A 21,612-nucleotide genomic window follows, 5' to 3' on the forward strand; every position below is an offset into this window, starting at 1 on the left:
TGCTCTACGGGGGAAGCATATTTCCATTCCTTGGCTTAAGGATATTTGTTCTGAAGCCTTGACTTCACCACTTTTTTTTTTTGTAATAGAATGTATTTATTTAAAAGAAAAAACCTAAGAACCGGAAAGACGGGGGGACCCCAACCGCGAGGGGGGGGGGGGGGGGGGGGGAAGGGGGGGACAAACAACCCCAGGGGGGGGGCGGGGGGGGGGGGGGGGGGGGGGACCCGTGAGACCCAAAAAAAAATTCACCGTCCACCAATCGTTGTCGCTGATTCTCTTCTATTGTTTCCTTAGATAAGCAAAAACACATGGGTTGAAAGCTTAAACAAAATCGTCAACGTGAATGCCAAAAGAAACAGTAGCGAATCTAAAAGTGAGTGCACACCAAACAAATCTAGGTGAGCTCTGATACCATGTTAAATTTACCATAAACATTCACGCATGAGAACCCTAAGAATTAACGTGATTCGGCATTCATTGTGAAGCCTACATCCACAACAAGAAAACCTCAATCAACATACTTCTGAGGTGAAGTTTCATTATTTTTAAATAGAAAAAAATAATATTTCCACAAGAAGTTAAATTCTAATATAATTCTCCCTCTCTGCTAGTCTCCTTATAGAGTTTGGAGACTAATAAGTTACATTCATAACATAGATATTGTGCAATGAACACACAATATTAAGCAATATTAAGCTGTGTACGGTGATGATGGAATAAGTGGTTGAGGTCAAAATCTCAACCACTCATTTTGTATGTTGTTTTTATTTATTTATTTATTTATGGAATTATACCTATTTGTATCCAAAAAGTAAATACATGTAACGAGATTTCAACCGGGACCAATCGATTCGATGGTGAGTATACTAGTGCTGCGCATTGAAGTAGTTGCACCCCAAAAATAAACAGTAAAATAACTATGCGACCAAAAGAGCATTTATTTTCGTTGTTATGCATGATCGACAAGTAGGCAACAACAGAACCATACGAAACATTCTGCAGGAATGAAAAGACGAAGTCAGACAAAATAACTAGCAGTCTTTTGGTTCTGCAGTCCAGTACAGTTGTTGGCTTTTATGCAAAATAGAAGAGACTCGTGACTTGGTTTGGTGTTTACACTTCTTGCTTTGAGACGAGAGCGATTGATCATTTTAGTCATGATTGATACTTGGATTATAAACGTAAACGTAAACGTAACATTAGATTCCAAGTATATATGATTCGTTTGAGAAAGATAATACTACTTTTTCCTGGATTTCTGAGATTTCTTTTACGGGAAAAGGGTTAGGGTTTCATGCATGCACGACAGATTTCTCACCCTTCATTCAGTTGAGCATAAATGTCCATCTCTGCAGCGTACAGAAGCATGTGAAAACTTTTTGACTCTTTTTATATATTAATTTGAAAAACCAAAACCTTCTATTTCATCCCCCCTCTCTCTCTCTCTCTCTCTCTCTCTCTCGTGGTGAAAGCAGGAAGAAACGATCGAGGAGCCTGGTTGTCATCGGTAATGACACCAGGATTAAGCTTCTTCCAAACCCATCAGCAGCCGAGAAACAAGAAGAAGAAGAAGAAGAAGAAGAAGAAGATCATGATCAAGTTCAGTTATGGAGGAGGTTATGGGAAGAATCAAAGAAGCTTTGGGTAATTGCAGGACCTGCCATCTTAACCCGACTGTCAATGTTTGGAACCTTCATCATAGCTCAAGCATTTATAGGTCACGTTGGAAACACAGAAATGGCTGCTCTCTCCATCAATTATCATGTCCTTGTTCGTTTTTCTATTGGAGTAATGGTAAGTTTCTCTCTCTCTCTCTCTCTCTCTCTCTCCCCCAGCAAAAGAAGGAGAGAGCCCACCTAACGTGTCTTTTACTTGTGTTCTATTCAGACGGGCATGTCAAACGGATTGGGAACCCTATGCGGCCAACCATACGGAGCAAAACAGTATCACATGTTGGGTATTTATTTGCAGAGGTTCTGGTTAATAGAGTTCTTCTTTTGTTTTCTTCTTCTTCTACCTCTCTTCATCTTCAGCTCTCCAGTTCTGCAACTAGTTGGGCAGACTGAGAAAATAACAAAAGTAGCAAACATCATTTCTCTTTGGTACATACCTATTATGATCTCTCATGTCTTCCGTTACACCATCAGAATGTACCTTCAATCCCATGGAAAGAACATGATTGTGAGTTGGTCTGGGATTGTTACTTTGATCCTTCAAATGATATGTTGTTGGGTTCTTGTTGAAGATATGGGATTAGGTGTTGCAGGTGTAATGCTTTCCATGAATATTGCCAGTATAATCCCTGTAATAGGACTCTTGGCCTACGTGTTCTGTGGTGGTTGTTCTCTAACATGGTCTGGATTCTCTATGCATGCATTTTCTGATCTATGGCCCACGGTGAAACTCTCTCTGTCTTCTGGTGCAATGCTTTGGTAAGATCAAAAGCACTCATATATATGACCACTTCATTCTCTCATGCAATTAATTAATTCACTCTTAATCATAACGTTTGAAAACAAACACTATTTTTTTTTTTTTTTTTTTTTTTGGTGGGGAATCAAAGGAAAACAAACCATATGAATTAAGTGCTATACTTAATGCTAATATATATTTATGTGGTAACAGGATTCTCTCATGCAACCTACCCAGCCTCTTTCCAAGATGAATCGCATTTGTTGTTTTATATTATTTCGTACAGTTTTGTTTTGTTGTTGATCATTCAAATGATGTCATATGTTTAAAAAGACAATTCGAATGTTACTGGAAAATTAATATTCAAATTCCTATGCAAATCAATAACTGTGGATTATTTATTTATTTATCCTAATACATTGACCAGAGAAGTCAAACAACAAATTAAAGATTAATTAAGGATGGTTTGGTGGGAAAATTGAAGACTAGGAATAGATCATATTATTAGGGGAAATGGACAAGAATTGATCATTTACTCACTAAAGACATAGCTATACACATATAATGACTGATTTGCCCCTGATTTTTCCTTTTGTATTGCATGTATACAATTTCTCATCTCGTCTATGCATGAAAAATAGAATTCTGTCCTCCAGTAAAAATCCTGTGTGATATATTTTCGTTTTATCTTCTTTTAATGGCTTTCTAATTCATGAAGCTTACGATAATAAAATAAAAATAAAAAGAATTTGTCAAATACAGCTTGGAGATATGGTACAACTCAATCTTGATTCTACTCACTGGGAAAAGCAAAGAAGCTGAGGTTGCAATTGATGCTATCTCTATTTGGTAAGAGAACTTCTTAAAGAAGCATTGGAGTCTATGGTCATTTTACTTTTACAACTTCCTTAAGAGATATGTCAATATTTTTGTTACCGAGTAATATTGACTCCCAGTAGAATTAATGTAAACATGCAGAGGAAATTAAATTTGATTTTTCTGATGCTGAGACTCTTGTTTTTGTAAGCAGCCTTAATGTCAATGGTTGGGCACTGGTTATCTCCCTTGGCTTCCTAGCAGCAACAAGGTATGAATTTTTCATTCATTTTTTCTAAATATTCCCCCTTTGATTAATTTCCAAGTTCCAACTAAGGAGCTTAATGTTGCAAAACCATTTCATGGAAACAGTGTTAGGGTTTCAAATGAGCTGGGGAGAGGAAGTGCCAAAGCAGCAAAATTTGCGATTTTGTTGGTGATATCAACTGCTGTGATAACTGGGCTTCTGCTATTAACCTTGGTTTTGGCTTTTAGAGATAAAATTCCCTACATATTTTCTAACAGTTTCAAGGTAGCCAAGGCCTTTTCAGACCTTTCTGTTTTGTTGGCCTTTTCACTTCTCCTAAATAGCATCCAACCTGTTCTATCTGGTGAGTTTAGCTAGCTAGGTTCTCATCAATTCATAATCTTGTAATAAGAAAACCTCTTTCTTTAAATTATAAAAACATTATTAACACATACACAAAAATCCTTTCTTATACCTGCAGGGGTGGCAGTTGGTGCTGGATGGCAAAGCAAGGTGGTTTATATCAACATTATATGTTATTACTTCATTGGGCTTCCTCTTGGTGTCTACCTTAATTATGTTGCTAAACTGGGTGTGAAGGTAAACTAAAATTATCTACATTTTTATCTTAATTAATTTTCTTCTTAATCATATATAATCTACGAGATGGGTTGCACTCAATAAACATTAATCATATGTATATTTACATGCAAGGTGATAAATCAATATGATTAACCATGAATTATCACTAATTAATTACAGGGAATATGGATGGGAATGATAGGAGGAACGCTTGTTCAGACTCTGGTTCTCTCTTACTTCACTTACAAGACTAATTGGGATAATCAGGTAAATCATGTCAAAATTGAATTCATTGATGAGATTTCATTTGAACTTTGAAAGCTCGTTAGTTTACTTTGGATTAAAAGTTAAACAATTTTTTCACTAAGGCATGGTAACAACTAAAAGGACCTAGTAATATTATTACTGGGTAGAAAAAAATCAAATCATTAAAAATTGTCCTTTCTCTTGATTGATGTAGGTGTTTCTAACAAAGGCATGGATGAACAAATTGACTACTCCACATCCAGATCATCGGTTGGTCCATGACAATAATATATGCTTCAGAAAGTAGTTAACACTTTAATGTAAAAGATTAATTATGTTTTTGCCTTATTATTATATTAATAAATTTGTTTTGTGGATTGTTTGAAAAGAAATTTGGATTTTATAAAGAAAATTTTATTTAATTTGTTGACTAAGTTAATATCTCTATCTATGGTAATGGTCCCAATTAAATTTGGTGACAACAACACTCCCATGTGACTATTCAATAATTTAAAAAACCAAAGTTGCATCTGTGCTCCCCGTTTGTAGTAGAGCATTATTTTGGTTCTACATCAAAAAAAATGACAAAAACTAATTATGATGGTTAGTAAAAAGACAAACGTGTTTAATTAAGATGACAATAATATTCCAGCATATATGACATTTCAAAATAAACTAAAGGTAAAAAACTATTCTTTCATAAAACTAAAAAAGTAGAAAACTGTTTCAGCTTCCTTAATTGACATAGCAGATCATATATGTTATTGTGAGAACTTTATATTGTTTTAATCTGTTTTTTTTTTTTTTTTTTTTTCGTTGCATTATTTCTTTGATATTGGTTATATAGGTAAATTAGTTCAGTGTTGTGCATTAATGCAGCACCGTAAGTGTAGTTAACGATGAGGATCAAAAATTTTGGTCGAGATCAATTTGGATGTGGACCGCTCATTTTGCTTTTTCTGTTTTACTTTTTACTGTTTGGATTATATCGAGCTGTAACAAAAGATTATATATACAAGTTTCAATATGCGCCACTGACTGCACCGCCGTGTATTAATTGCGCAATAGTGAAACACGTTCCAGATGTAATAAGATGATACCCTAAAAAGACCCGTCTTTCGTTTTTTTTTGGGGAAAACGATGTCTTCTGTATCATACGTGCATGGCTTTGTCAAGGCCCATTTGGTAGTTGCAAGAAATTGTTCATACCTAACAAAGCTGAGAGTGTTAGTTGGAAAGGAGACTTATAGTTGTGTAGGAAACATCTTAGTTGAGGAGAGGCTTATGATGTTTGCTCTCCAAGAACCAAAAAAATGAAGAATTTGTGTTGCATAACCTCATTTAAACAGCATTTGTGAAAAATCAAAAGCTTAATTTCCTGCAATCACATGCTAGACAGCAGACCAACCACCATTATCATTAAAAAGGGAGCTTTGCTTTTCCAGACATTGTGGTGGGGAAGAGTTCAACGTTTCAACCAAACCCTCAACCATAAAAGCATTGACACTAGACAGGTAGAATATAATTTATCTACATTCACTACTCACCAATTACTATGAAACAGAAAGAGCAAGTGCTTATTAGTATCTTTCACACCCCATTTCGGATCGATATTGATACAATTCAGCTCAAAATTCTCTCTTTCAAGTTGAGAACTTCTATGTATTTTTCACTTCTTAACCCATGGATCCGAGTTTCCCCACTACCACAACCCATAAACCTTAAACTACCACTGTGTCTGTTCTGTCTCCAATTTCTGAGTATGAGTTGGGGGCCTTCCATAAAGAGGGGACATTTTAGTCTTCAAAAGAGATACTGAGGAAGACCTCTCAACAACAGATAGAGCTTGGCTGTTGCTCGGTGTTTGGTTCTTTCCTTCATATATTGCTCTGGGGAGAAGTTGTAAAGCTCAGAAGAGTAATGGATAGATTAGAAAAGGAGAAGCTACTTCCTGAGTCAGGCAAGGAAGAGGAAGAAGAGGAGGAGGAGGAGAAGTTATGGAAAAGATTTTGGATAGAGTCAAAGAAGCTATGGATAGTAGCAGTTCCTGCCTGCCTAACAAGAGTAGCCATGTTTGGGGTGTTCATTATATCTCAAGTGCTCATGGGTCACCTTGGAAACACTGAATTAGCAGCACTCTCCCTTGTTTTCCAAATACTGACTCGTTTCTCCATTGGAATACTGGTAATTAATTGACTGCTAAATACCTTCTCCTTTCTCTCCCAACTCTTATATATTAATTTCTATAATTATTAAGTAATGCATGCAATCTCTGCAGATGGGGATGGCCAGTGGATTAGAGACTCTGTGCGGGCAAGCATATGGAGCAAAACAATATCACATGTTGGGTATATATTTGCAGAGATCATGGGTAGTAGAATCAGCGTTCTTCCTGCTTCTTGTTCCTTTCTTCGTCTTCAGTGCTCCCATTTTCAGATTACTTGGAGAAGGAAATGAGGTCTCACAAATGGCAAACCTCATTTCCCTTTGGTACATTCCCATAATCTTCTCCTATGTCTTCCTCTATACCCTCCAAATGTATCTTCAAACTCAGAGCAAGAACACTATCATCATATGGTTATCTGGTGTTACCCTTATCTTTCATGGTTTGTGTTCTTGGATCTTGGTACAAAAGATTGGGCTGGGCATTGCTGGTGTTATGATCTCCATGAATATTGCGAGTTGGGTACCGATAATTGGTCAGTTGGCCTTCATTTTTTGCAGAGGTTGTCCAGAAACATGGACTGGATTCTCTATGCATGCATTTTCCGAGTTATGCCCGGTGCTTAAATTATCACTATCATCAGGCGTGATGCTTTGGTAAGTCTGTCTTCTTATTCCATCTTCTTCACTGTTCTTCGGAAATTTTACTTGTTTCCACCTTTCTAAAACTCAAGAATCCATTCATTGCAAATTTTATCCTTTCATTTCAATTTTATGGCTGGAGTGTAAACTAAGAGTCTAATTAAGACTATTTCAAGCTTCAAACTAAGAGACTGTTTCAATTTTGCAGGCTAAAATCATTTTCGAAGTTTTTTCTTTTAAACCTTACTTTTATGTCTCTAAGTAGGGGAGCAAATTATGCTCTTTTTCTCCAAAAATTTGGGAAGATGGTTACCTTACTAACGATGTGGTTAAGTTAATGAAATTTTATAGGGTAAAAGAAGAGTCCGGATCATCTCTCCGGGGGAGCACAGGCTTTACAACCACAAAATATAGGGAACCCCCAGGATTAGGTGATGAGATTTTTTTTTTTTTTTTTTTTTTTTTGTTATTTTTCACCTGTGAGCTTCACTATATATATTTTGTGGTTGTAGTGCTCCCCGACAGGGAGATGATCCGGACTCGTAAAAGAAACCCAACCTAACTCAACCTAACTGTATCCCTGTTGCTTATGCAGGAGTTATTAAAGTTACAAAACATATGGATAAAAATGATATTTCATATTGCATTAAATATACTATAAGACTTTTTAATACAAGAAAATTGGTAAAAAGAGTAGGTTGTAAATTTGTTCCAACTAAGAAGTAAGAACAGAAACATGCAAAAGGACCATTTAACCCCTAGTGACATAAAAATCGAGTCCCGTTATATTACTTTAGACCACTATTTATTAAGAAGAAAGTCTACGCTGTTAGTATCTAAAGGTGGGTCTCCCTCTTAAATATGTGGTGGAGAAACTTGAAGATAATGCTGACCTCCACTCACAAAGATAATATCAAACTCATCAAAATTATTTAAAACAAAACCTCTATGCTTATTAAGCACTGTAAACATATGAAAATTTTGTTATTTTTAGAGGATAACATTTCTCATTAATTACAACCCAATTCCTTATGTTATCTTAATTATAATACAGTGAGAAACTGAGAACTTTAGTTGTTAATTAATTTGTTACAGCTCTCTAATATGTAGTTTTCTATAATTATCAATAGCCTGGAGTTGTGGTACAACTCAGCACTGATCCTATTCACTGGTGACTCGAAAAATGCTGAGGTTATAATTGACGCTCTCTCCATTGGGTAAGAACATACCATATCAAAAAAGCTGCAATTTTAGATTTTAATCTCATTCTCATCGAGTCTAACTTCGTTCACTTACTTAATTTGCAGTCTTAACATCAATGGTTTTGAGTTGATGCTTTCCTTTGGCTTCCTAGCAGCTGCAAGGTACGATTGTCACTCCACTATTCCGTGCCCTAAACATCAGACCAAGCTTTAAAAAACCAGAACTGAAAAGAGAGTAAAATTTTCTCAGATCTTTAAAACCAAAAAAAACTAATTAAGCTTTTCCTTGATGAAAATAGTGTTAGGGTTTCCAACGAGCTTGGGAGAGGAAGTGCCAAAGCAGCAAAATTTGCGATCAAAGTGGTTCTAGTAACTTCCATAGCCGTTGAAGCTGTGCTATGGATCTCAGTGTTGGTCTTCAGAAAGAAAGTTTCTTATATATTTTCCACTAGCGAGGATGTAGCTGAGGAATTTTCAGATCTTTCTATCTTGTTGACAATACAACTCATGTTGAATAGCATTCAACCTGTTCTCTCTGGTAAGCTTCTTGGCATTCTATCTCGAATTTTACATTTATGTATTATTAAGAAATTCACTCCATGTATTAAAATTTTACAGTTTTTTGTGTTTTTGTTTCGAATAGAAAAATTGATAGAAAAGCATTTAATAAAACTATTTTGTTCATGTGATTTTTTAAAACATATACCAAAATTTATGAAAATTTCTGCTTCAAAAAACAATTTTGTGCATCAACTCATTATTGTTGCAATTTTTCTGTTTCTCAGTTGATTGCAAGACATGTTTAAAAGAAAGAGTTTACAAAGAGGTATTTATGGAATTTGACATTCTAAAAACTTTATTAAAACCCCACTAATAGTATTTTACAAATTGTATCAAAACCTAAAAAAAATACATAAATGATTAAAACTGCTTCTAGTGTTTTTCGAAGCAAAATACTCAGTGGGTTATATTTATAGAGACCATTAGTAAATGAATTTCAATATCTTTCATCGATCAAGGAAACTGCTAGAATACTAATAGTGTAAGATAGACCAAAATTCACATAGAGTGATGTCTATTCCTACCATGATGCAGTTGGATAATGATTTCACCACTATGATCATTCATGTCATATTAATCAATAAAGGCCAACATATCAAAATCAAGAAATAAATATTAGTATTACACCCATACGATCATAATGTGAGAGAGCATGGGAAAATGTCCTTCACCACTGATATTTTCCCCCCATTTCATTGTATATATCCCTACAAATTTGAGTGATAAATGTGAACAGTTCTCTCTTTGATTTCTTAAGGGTTGTTTTTAAATTTTCATTCTTTTTCTTTTTTGAGAAACAGGAGTGGCTGTTGGTGCTGGTTGGCAAAGCATAGTAGCATATATCAACATCATTTGCTATTATTGCATAGGACTTCCCCTTGGGCTGTTGCTGTACTATGTTGCCAAACTTGGTGTGAAGGTAAGTTTTCTTCATTCTTCAAAATAAAAAGGATGAACACACAACAGCAAATTTTTTCGTACAAGCAGAGAAATAATACACTAATGGTTGCATTAAGGCTCACTTCTTTTCCAAAAAAAAAAAATGATAATTAATATTGGTTGGCTATGTATTGTTACAGGGGATGTGGATGGGAATGATTGGAGGCACTGTTATTCAAACTTTAGTGCTTCTTTATTATGTTTACAGAACTGATTGGGATAAGCAGGTAAATTGTGCTACCAAAGTTTAAGCTGGAGAATCGAGCTGGCCATTGATTTTACATTCAAAGTGATCAAACTGCAAAGAAGGAAAAATACCTTGAAATGATATATTTGCTTTGTTGATGCAGGTATCTATAGCAGAGGCAAGGGTGAATAAGTGGCTCCTCCCATCATCTCCAGATGAGCAAGAGAATGATTCATCATCGATTTAGCAACCTCTTATACCCAAGGGAGAAAGAAAAAAAAGTGATTTTTTGCTATTTCTGACTAGATCCTCTTACGCTATTTATGAGCTTGTTCTCTCTATTTTGATCTGGAAACTTTCCGTTGATCAGTTAGAGTAGATATGTAAAATCATGTCTTTCCTATCATGAAGAAACACAACAGTCAATTCGGAGGGGTGGCTTGGATGGTAAAAATCGATGCTTCCAAGTAAAAGGTCAGAATTTGAATCCCCTCCGGACTAAAGGCAACGCCCTGCTTTCTTGCTTGTTTCAAATAAATAAAATAAAAAAATAAACGCAACAGTTTTGAACATTTCCAAGATTTCAATTGCATTATTCATTAAGTGCCCTAAACTTATTTCTAATTCAAGTAATCAAGACCAAAGATGCATCTCTAGATTCTTTCTTAGGTTATCTCAAACAAGTATAAGGGGAGAACAAGATCTCTTTAGTATTGAGCTCCACACTTGCATATGTAGATAGAGATATAAAATGAATTTATTTAATTTTGATTTGTATTGTTTTTTTATAAACATAATATTAACATGATGGGTAAAATTATAATGGGATAATTATTATTGTCCCGGTGTACTTTGATTTTATTACTACTATATCCCCTGCACTTTTCAAAATTACTAATCTAACCTTTAACTTTGCCTACAATTACTATTGTCCTAGTCCTTCTACCGTTAAGTTCTGTTAGTTTACTGATGATGTGGCATCTTTATATTTTCTCAAAAACCCCAAAATACCCTTATAATTATCTCTTTACTTATTTACCCTTTTTGTCAAGTTACAGTGGTACCCTTAATTAACTATGGAGGGGAAAAAACTATAATTCGTTTTATTCTCAAAAAAAAATCCACCAGATAAAGAAAGAATGATTGAATAAAACTCAAATAGAAACCGAAGAGGAAGGAAAATCGAAGTCAACTCAAATTGGAAACTGAATATCACCTAAAATATTTTCAAAATAAATGAATTTTAGTGAAAGTGGGAAACTAGGGGTGTCAAAACTTAACCCGAACCAGCCCGCTATAGCCCGAAGCCGGCCCAAACCGAAGCTTAATGGGTTGTGTTTGGGGTGAACAACCTCAGCCCGCAATGGTTTGGGCTGGGTTGGGCCAGCCCATGTGTGGCCCGCTAGCCCGAACCGTTTGGCCCCGAAAACCAGCCCGAACCCGAACTAGCCCATTAAACCCGTTATAAAGAAATAAAATAAAATAAATTTAAATGTAAAAGACAAGAAAACCCCCAAGTATCCATTTGTTTTCCTTTATTGTTTTGATTTGGAATATGCAAACAACAAGCTTGTTAAAGCCTTCGCCATTTGGAAGATGGGCTTAGTAAATATTTAGCAAATGTATTATCATTTGAAAATCTTTTAATGCTTTATTTTGATCCATTTTTACAAGTGTCAAAAGGGGGAGGAAAATAAGCAGAGACAACCCACTAAAATTCATCATGATGCTAGTTTTCTTTTGTATATTAGTTCTATAAATTTTATAAATCTTTGTAGAAAAAAAGTTTTTGATTTTAAACACCCAACCAAAAAGACTTGGAGATAACTTAATGCTTATATATGTTCATATACTCTTGATAAATTTCACATATTAACAAAGTACTCAAAACATGCCGCTAGTAAACCCGAACCCAAACCGTTAGTAAACCCAATTCTAAACCGTTAGCCTAAACTTTTAGTCAACCCAAACCCAAACCGCACCGGCCCAAAACCGTTATTTTCTTAATGGGCCGTGTTTGGGCTGAGTGTTTTTCAGCCCGAAACCGTTAGGCCCGGCCCAAAACCGCCCCAACCCGAACCGTTGACACCCCTTTGGGAAACCGATCGGATTTGAATTTTGCCCATTTCATTAATTCAAAATAAATGAAATTTAGGGTAAAATTGACATTTATATAGCTGGTTTTTATAAATTGGGTAGTATCATCTTTTGATTTCTTAATTTTAATGAAGGGAAAATTAAACATTACATATTCAAACTTAACTGCTACTTAACACCATTATAAGGAAGGGGAGCAATAGTAATTTCGTAAAGAATAGGCTTTTATTAGTAATAAAATCAAACTACAGGGGACAATAGTAATTATCCCAATTATAATTGATATAAAAATTAAACCACTATATTTCTTCTCCTTATAACTGCACCAACCTTGTCACCACTTACGGTCCCCTCATCAGTGATCACTGTCACCACTACCCACCCGTGCTTCCAATGTCACAGCTACATACATTACCAGCCTCTCTCAAAGATACTTTGATAAGAGTGAAATTTTGGCCACTTCTTTTAAGCAAAAGTCTTCCTTAACTAGTCTTGGATCCATGGTGGTCCCCTGCCTAGCTGGTACATGTGAGAGAGGCTGGGACCTATGTGTGTTACGTGAAAATGTGGATTGAACTTCAATGCTACACAATTAATGTGCGTTACTAAGCTACGTACGGTGAAGATTGAACGATGATCAAGATCGAAATCTCAACCACTCGTTTTATATGTTTTTTTTCTTTTTAATTCAACCATATAAAAAATTGACATAATGAGTGGTTGAGATTTCGACCTCAAACACTCATTTGATTGTGGTTCATATGCAGCTACACTGACAGTTACCTATCTTTTATGACATGATTTGATTCCTATACTAATCCAAATCTGGAGGCACTTGAAAGCGACCAATGCATAGAAAAAGCCATATTCTGATAAAGAAAGAAAGTGACCTGACGTGCGAGGTATAATTCATATGAATCTCATTGTGTATTTTCCTTTTCCTGTAAATTTTGAAGAAAAATTTTGTTGATCAAAATGTACGTATGTTAGTGTTTATGAGTGAATTTTTCTTTTAAATGTGTAATGAATGGGTATAAAAGGAGTACAATCTTCTACTCCGACAGATAAAGATCTGTTACTAAGTTGGCCAGAAAACCTAATTGCACCAATCCAAGAGGAGAGAGAGAAATAGCGAGATGGAAAATAGGCTATGACCAAAGGATGATCATGTCATTTGAATAAAAGTCTCCTTGTTTCCGTACAAATGTCACCCATCCATGTCTTCTTTGTTATCATATATGGTTTCGTCGTGATGACGTTTCACATGTTTATATTTAATTTTGCTTGGGTCATCTCATGCATGACCGTCAACCTTTGATTTTAGACCATATTAATTAACTGTCAAGAAATTTCGACCTGATGGTGGGGTCCGTTTTTATATACTTTTACACTCATTTAATATTGTCGCGTTCTGCATCTCATTCTTAGTATTTGTACGTCTCTGAGTACGTAATAAATATATTCAACAGTTATGTGACTTATATCTTCTCTCATTTTTTTCTCATTTAATTGTTCAAGATTCCAAAGAATACATATTGCGATAATAATCACATGAGTAGAACTGTAGAACGTCTAATCCCATTTCCACTCATGAACAACTTTTACAGGAACCTAAAGATGATCAAGAACGATGCAATACAAATTGATCAGAACCAGTGAAGTGAACTTCATTAATGGTTGACTTGACTTGATCATCAACTTCAATTTTTATTGCAAAACCTAGAAATTATAGAAAAAGAACCTAATGCAAAAAGCAAATATCTTTAAATTTATAGCAATGGCAAGGACAGCTTGCTTGTCGCCTTGATAGGTAAGTGGGAGCAATATCGATCTGTTATCCCTCATGAGTGTCATTTGGACAATTTAAGTACGACCAGAAGAGAAGTTTTCTTGTGAGTGGTAAGACCCGGTGCTTCTTCCATATCAATGTCTTCCTTTCTTATCCCACTTGGAAGTTCCCAATCGAAAGCATAAAGAAGGTTAGCTAGTGCAAGTTGAACTATCAGGGGACCAAGATGTATTCCAGGACAACCTCTCCTCCCTGCACCGAGTGGTACAAGTTGGAAATGTAGTCCTTTGTAATCAATGGTGTTGCCTATGAACCTTTCTGGGAAGAACTCATCTGGGTTTTCCCAAGCTTCAGGATCTCTACCAATTGCCCAGGGACTCACAATAACCCTTGTTTTAGGGTAAATATCATATCCATTGATCTTGCAGTGAAACCTTGTCTCTCGAGGAGCAAGCAATGGGCCTGGAGGGTGCACTCTCAGAATCTCCTTCACCACAGCATTCACATACTCAAGTCCTTCCAGATCGCTCTCTTCAACCTTCCCTTTTGTTCCAATTGAACTTCTCACCTCATCTTGTGCTTTCTTCATCACTCTTGGGTTCTTGATTAACTCCGTCATTCCCCAAACCAAGGCTGCTGTGACTGTATCAGTGCCTGCAACGAAAATATCCTGCAACAAAACAAAACAAACAATTAACCTTAAGGATCTTAGGATTTTCAACCACAAATTGACTAGAGTTTCCACCTTCACCATAACCATCAGCTGAAGATTTAGTCAACAACTAAGATATATAAAAAAGTGAATTATACGTTTGGACAGGAGAGGGTATAGGAAGAATGTTTTTGGAAACAGACACTGTTACTTTGAAGAAAATCTAAGATAGTATTCTCAAGGTCAGAGGGGACCAAGCATATATAAGAAGCTAGGAATGCAGTTGATAAATCTTACCATTATAACAGCCTTGATGTGTTCATTGGTCAAATGAATTGTACCACCTTGTTCCTTTTGGATTCGAAGCAAGACATCAACAATATCTTCATGGTCAGGTTTTAGCCTGCTTGGGTTGAGGTGATCTGAAAGAACCTGTTCAAAAACCTCATCTAGCTCCTTGAAACTCTTCTCAAGCTTTGAGTGTTGCCCACTGAGAATATCAATGATCCATCCTATTGAGGGGAAGTAATCCTCAACATAGAAGCCACCCAACATAGCTTGTGCTTCTAGAAGAATATCTTGAAACCTACTTTTTTCACATATCTCTTGATGTCTCTGACCAAAAGCAATTCTACATATTATGTTGTTCACTAAGGAAAGCATTACCTCGTTCAAATTGATAGGATCATGGTTAGGAACAATTGAAGAAATCATTGAAGAGACCTCATCTTCTCTAATGAACCTTAACATTTGAACCCTCTTAGAGCTGAAAAGCTCTAGTACACAGGTCTTCCTAATGTCTCTCCAGTATTCTGTGTAAGGTGAAAAAGCAATATCCTTGAAACTGTAAGAAAGTTTCTTAGGACCGACAAGACAAGGTCTACTACAAAACTCAAGATCATGAAATTTTAAGATCTCTTCAGCCATTTTAGCAGAGGAGATTATTAGGGTTGGTGCAAAACCTAACTGCAAATGCATGAGTGGCCCATATTGCATGGCGAGTTGCCAGAATGAGCGATGGGGCATGTTAGACAGCTGGTGCAAGTTTCCAACGATAGGAAGCTTGGGAGGCCCAGGAGGGAGTTTTGCTTCTTTCTTCACTCCTTTCATCTTTCTTGTGAAACTGAAGAGAAGCAAGAGAAGTGAGAGAAGTGAGAGAAATAAGAAGATGTGGAAAGCCATTGTTGTGTGCTAGTGTGAAAGAGTGAGAGAGAGAGAGAGAGAGATCTCTATGGAGTGTGATTCAACTCTGAACTCCACAGACCTATTAAATAGAGAGGCTGTGACAGTTTCATTCCTTTCTGTAGAGGATATTCAAAATTGTATACTTTCATAGTATTATACTACTACTGGAGTTAAGAAAATTGTATTACAAGAATTTATTCACAGCATGCTGAGAGGAAGAAGTCCCACGTTTTTGAAGGGCACAACCGAGGAGGAATCGTCTTCAAGATTGTGCCTCATCAATGGAACTTATCTACTAAATTCACCATTTGCATGGTATTGGTAAAACTAGAAACAACATGTAAAAAAAGAATGGATGAAGTAAGAAAATAACAAAAAAAAACAATTGAAGCTGAGATTCATTAAAAAAGTTCTCGGTTCACTACTTGAAGGTGAGATAAATTTAAAAAATAAATTTGTGATGGAGTGGAGTTGAATGTGGGAGAGGTTAAGGCATTCGGGGAACTAAAGGTACCATTGTTAGGCAACAATCTACATCAGTCACATAAGCTCAAAATAAAACAGTAATGAAAAACATAATACAATGATTGAAAAAGTTGTTGCGACTATGTATGGTGAGGAAATTTTTTGGGAAATGATTATCAGGGGAAAAAAAACAAATTAGACCGGCCCGGTAAACAGAAATGAAGAACCTAGCTAACTGAAGTATTTAATTTACTTGGTAGGATATGCAATGTATGCGCTTTTGCTTCAGTGCAGCGGCTGCACCTGCAAGTGCAACGGTACTCTCACCTTAATCCGAGCCATTTAATTCAACGGCTCAGATGTTGTATGGGTGTACGGCTGCCCATCCAGCCGTTGGCTGCAGGAGCAGCCGCTGCTCCTAAGCAAAGCCCCGATGTATGTATGGCATTCTGTATAGATTCATTGATTAATCTGCCAACTCGATCGGGTATTACATCTTTCAATCTAAGTAAGAGGCAACTATCGGTTGCTTAGGTTTTCTTTCGTGGAAGGTTTGCCAGGTACCTTCTCTGTAACTTGCTACATTATTTGTTTCCACATAAAACCGTTTTGGATATTATTGTATGGAAGAGAATTGGACACGTTACTTATTGTGTAAGTTTTAAGATTAAGAAACATTGCTTATTTGCATAAGCTCTAAATAAACAGTCTTTTTCACAAAAAGAAAAAATATTCATTTTCTTTAGAGCCTTTTATATGTAGCCTGACTTTTACCGAGACTAAGAAAGTCCTTGTCACTTACAAAGAGGTCCACTAAAATTTGGCATTGTATCTTATCTATTAATGCTTCATTAATTAAAATGAAATACAAAAGATAGGATGAAATTACATTTATACTTTACACCTAATCCAACCGTATTTCTCTTCACTCATCATCTACTTTTCTTTCCCCTATTACTAATCAAAAGCTTTCAAAATTCTCAAAAGACAAGCAGTGTCACTAAGAAATGGACTCCACACCAAAAACCACCCATAACCACTATTTGGGAAACGGAACTGAGGGCAAGCAAGAATTTCAGAACAATGAAAAAAGTGCAACTGTTTTATGGGAGAGGGATACATGTAAGGAACTCTTTTATTTATGGACAAATTACATATAGACTCCTGTGTCTAAAATCCATTACATCTACTATCCCTAGGGAAAAAATCAGTTACAGATGTCCTACTATTAAGAATTGAAATTAAGTTATAAATGGACATTTCTACTGAAGTAGTAAAAGGCCATTTGTAGTTGATTTTTTTAGGATAATATATGTAATTGATTGCAAATATAGGGGTCTCTAGATAATTTACCATTTATAGGTCTCTTGAATTCTTTTCAAAAGGATTATTATCTTTTACATGTAATTGATGTCAAAAACACCTTTCATGTGATTTGTGGGAAAATTATTGGAAGTTATCTGTGGTTAAGAAGACAAGCTGGAGACGATAGGGAGAAAGAAAAAGTAAATACACGCTTAGAGAAGAAAAGAACTAAGTCTGACAAACTCATCAGCACTAAGATGAGAGGGAAGTCCTAATTTACACGTTTATAGAATTGCTTTGGAAGAAAACAGAAATGATTATACATGTAGAACATTCACCACATTAGGACCCGGTCATCGTTATAAGCAATGAACATAAGAAATGGATATTGGCCACTTCTTGTAAGCAAAAGTCATAATTTTTATTTTCCGGAAGAAATTGACATGACCAGTAAAAGGCAATTAGTGTCTTTCCTTTTTTCTTGAATGTAAAGCTGGTTGCTACTAAAAAAAAAGTAAAGGTTGATAGGAAGTTGGGTCCTGAATTCCTGATCACGTGAAAATTGGAGGAAAGGTTTTCTTCTCAATAAATATCTAATAATTGCTATATTTCATTAATGATTGAGCCTAATCAAGATGGGGGCATTGAAACTTTTTCAAGATGGGGCATTGAAACTTTCAAGTCAATTGTCACCTTGCGATTTCACAAGACCAAGCAAAAAGAGGTTCTGATTTTGTAGTTTTAATTTTACTTCACTTTTTGGTCTTTAAGGCTGCGGTAGTTTATAAAGGTAGAATGGAAGAAAAAAAATATGTGGGACGCATGTGTAGTAAAGTGAGGAAAAAGAAAATGAAAGGAAAGAGTTTTGTGGAAAAGTGATAGTGGTGGGTCATACTTTTTATTTTTTTTCAACTTTTTCACAAAATCTCACCAAATATGTAGGGTTTTAAAATGACTTGGGATTGAAAAGTTAGGCTGCCACAGACAACAACCATTTTAATTAAGGAAACTTGTCTTTTACTTTTCCACCCCAAGCAACCAAACAATCTACCATTTTGGGATTTAAGGGAAAAGTAAGAAATTTGCACTCTTTTCAAGAATTTTCTCACCCCTTTTTTTTTCACCCCACCTTTATTTCAGCAAATAAATGCAGTCTAAGTGTTAAATGTGTTATGACATATCAAATCATATCTCAAATTAATGCATGTGTCACACGGGCTATGAACAATAGTGTTGATGGCCTTGTTAGAGTTATGGCATCAACTATAGGTGGGCCAGTATTCTATTATGTGGATCTCTAACTTTTGAATCATAGACCACACAACTGATGCTAGTTTTCAAAGCATAATTTTTAAATTTGTCTTTTTTAATTTTTAAGCAATATCTTTTCACATATAAATAGCAATATCTATTATATGTGGGGGAGAAGAGAAGTGGAAATAATCCCACATCAGCTGCGTTTGAGACTTTTAACTAGTTTGAGCCCTAAGAACCACTTGTTTGGTTTGGAGTTGTTGTACATCTATTAACTCACCTGGCAGCGTTCGGCAGTCCAACCGTGCGTCAGTGTACATTTGATTCACTTTGATACTTGAAGTGACGTGGGAAGAAGGTGGGTGAAAAAAAAAAATAAGTAAATATTTTTACAAAATTTTAAAAACTAAATTATTTGACACAATAGGGGTGAAAAAGTAAATAAATGAATAAAGCTTTTCTAATGCCATGTTATCTTACTTTTCTTTACCAAAAAAACATATATCTTACTTTTATTCGTATCAAAAAAAATATCATATTTTCCATACTCCTTTCTTGCTTCTTCTTTTTCTTTTTTTTTTTTTTTTTTCTTTTTTTTTTTTTTTTTTTTTTCAACCCCGGTTTCATACTCCATTTTTTTTAAAGTTCCATACACTTACTTAGATTTTCTGTAAAAGTAAACAGCATAATAAAAGGGTAAATTAGACCACACCTATTATATTAAAATAGGACAAAATTTTAGACCACTCACTATTGTCTCATAATTACATGACAATTATATGTAAATTATGAATTACCCACAATTAACCTTAATGTTAAAATAAATTATGATTATCTAAATGCCCTTATTTTATTTAATGTATTTAAAGCCAGCCTTAAGTGGGTGAGGAGAGACCAACACCTTACCAAACCACTACCGCCGAAACCACACCAACCCTCCCCTGACGTCAACCACCGCCCTCACCATCCCTGCCAGAAAATCCCCCTTCTCTCTATGTAAAAATAAAAATCTTAACATGTCAAGAGAGAATCAAATGCCCTTATTTTTATTTGAAATATTTAAAGTCAATTCTTAAATGAGTGAAGGGAGACCAACACCTTATAGACCACTACCACAGAAAATTACACCAACCCTCCCCTGACGGCGACCACCGCCCTCATCGTCCCTGCCAGAAAATCCCCCTCTTTTTCTTTGTAAAATCAAAATCTTAATATGTCAAGAGAGAATCAAATGCCTCTTATTTTTATTTGAAGTATTTAAAGTCATCCCTTAAATGAGTGAAGGGAGACCAACACCTTACCAGACCATTACCGCCGAAAATTACATCAACCCTCCCCTGACGGCAACCACCGCCCTCACCGTCCCCGCCAGAAAATCCCCCCTTCTCTCTTTGTAAGAGTAAAAAGTCTTAACATGTCAAGAGAGAAAACTCCAGCTTCCTCTTGCTCTTCCCCACCCTCTACCCTTCTTTCCTTGCCGCCAGTCCACCAGAGATCCTGTCAACTGGAAATAGCATCCAACTGTTCAGTAAGCATAACTCTAAATTGCTTCATTCTCTGCAGGCTTTGGATCAGCCTCCACAGATGCTGGGCTCGATTATGTCGCTTCAGATTGCAATGACTCCTTTATGGGTGCCACAGGCTCACCTGGTTTCTTGAACTGAACCAAGACATCGTCATATTATCACATCCGTCTGCACCAACCGTAGATGGTACCAAACACTTGTCCAATACTCTTTCACAAACCACTGACAGCTTGCTTTCCTACAAAAATTATGAATTATGTATCAGAAATAAGCATTCCACTGGAACTCACTTTGAATGAATATTATATTCACACTCCTAAACCAGGCATGGTACAATGGCAGAGAGAGGGGGGGATTTTAAGACAGGACGGTGAGGGCAGTGGTCGCCGGCAGAGAGGGAGTGGTTTCCGGCAATGGTTGTCCGGTGAGGTATAGGTAAAAGATGGGTGACCTAGGGTTGGCTTGAAATGAAAATAAAGACATTTGGTTAATTTTATAATTTATTTAACAGTAAAGTTAACGTGGGTAACTTATAATTTACATGTAAATGCTATTTAAGCGGTCAAGAGTTTTGTCCCAAATATAGCAGGTGCCGTGTAATTTGCTCTATAATAAAAGTACAACGTCATTTGCAATTTTTCCACAAAATTTTTCTTTTCCCTTTCTAATACCCTCCCTTCCCACTGAGTCAGGATCATCTCCCTGACGAAAGTGCTCCCCGACGCCTTATGAGGACAAAAATAGTGGAGGGGCAGAAGACACTCTGGATCCCACCTTTGAAATTTTTTATAATTTTTTCCTATAAGTCATTTTATTTTCATTGTCATAAAACGTCAAGGAGATGATCTGAACTCCTTCCCACTACAAGTAGACATCATATGTTTATTTTTCTCACGTTCTTTATTCTGCAAACAAATCATGTAGTTGGAGATCCAAATTTTCTTTTTCTTTTTCTTTTTTCACCCATCCGCGCATTTTGAATTTCTCACGAGGTACCTTGACCGTATGGTAATAGTCCCAACTACATTTAAAAAAAATAAACCCCAACACCCTAATCCTGTGGAGCTCCTGTAATTCGTGATCAACAGCCATCAGGAGAGGCGATTTGGACTCACATCAATTACCCAAAAATATATATTTATAAATAAATAAATAAACACCAACAAACATTAATCACTAGGTGAGCAAATCCGATTTTTACCTCTTCATAAAGCTGCTTTGCCAAAGTGATAATTAAACTCATGGGAGTTCTGTAAGAAGCCATTTTTAAAGATTGGTCTGGTGAGAAAGTGTTCACAAGTATCTTAGGAAAGAAATTTCTTATTCCACAGTAGCGTTA

The 21,612-nt window shown here is 35.9% G+C and overlaps 3 protein-coding genes across 3 annotated transcripts; 2 read left to right on the forward strand and 1 right to left on the reverse strand.

The window, feature by feature from the left end:
• Positions 1-1,569: 1,569 nt before the first annotated feature.
• LOC149027862 (protein DETOXIFICATION 20-like) lies at positions 1,570-4,613 on the forward strand. Its single transcript, XM_089143719.1, has 8 exons — positions 1,570-1,797; positions 1,891-2,435; positions 3,178-3,264; positions 3,446-3,502; positions 3,604-3,842; positions 3,960-4,078; positions 4,241-4,327; positions 4,521-4,613. Exons 1-8 carry the CDS (start codon positions 1,684-1,686, stop codon positions 4,611-4,613), a joined length of 1,341 nt encoding a protein of 446 aa, XP_088999845.1. The 5' UTR covers positions 1,570-1,683.
• Positions 4,614-5,846: 1,233 nt separating this feature from the next.
• On the forward strand, positions 5,847-10,744 carry LOC149027863 (protein DETOXIFICATION 21-like). Its single transcript, XM_089166597.1, has 8 exons — positions 5,847-6,490; positions 6,585-7,126; positions 8,242-8,328; positions 8,419-8,475; positions 8,613-8,851; positions 9,675-9,793; positions 9,954-10,040; positions 10,164-10,744. The coding sequence occupies exons 1-8, from the start codon at positions 6,227-6,229 to the stop codon at positions 10,245-10,247; spliced, it is 1,479 nt and encodes a 492-aa protein (XP_089022723.1). The 5' UTR covers positions 5,847-6,226; the 3' UTR covers positions 10,248-10,744.
• A 2,861-nt stretch (positions 10,745-13,605) lies between these two features.
• Positions 13,606-15,763, reverse strand: LOC149027864 (cytochrome P450 71A9-like). Its single transcript, XM_089147486.1, has 2 exons — positions 14,836-15,763; positions 13,606-14,556 (listed from the first exon to the last, which is right to left on the reverse strand). Exons 1-2 carry the CDS (start codon positions 15,718-15,720, stop codon positions 13,948-13,950), a joined length of 1,494 nt encoding a protein of 497 aa, XP_089003612.1. The 5' UTR covers positions 15,721-15,763; the 3' UTR covers positions 13,606-13,947.
• Positions 15,764-21,612: the final 5,849 nt, after the last annotated feature.

This window comes from Hakea prostrata, chromosome 1 (genome assembly GCF_041222555.1).
Source record: "Hakea prostrata isolate BN-2017 chromosome 1, UWA_Hpros_2, whole genome shotgun sequence".
Lineage (NCBI taxonomy): Eukaryota > Viridiplantae > Streptophyta > Magnoliopsida > Proteales > Proteaceae > Hakea > Hakea prostrata.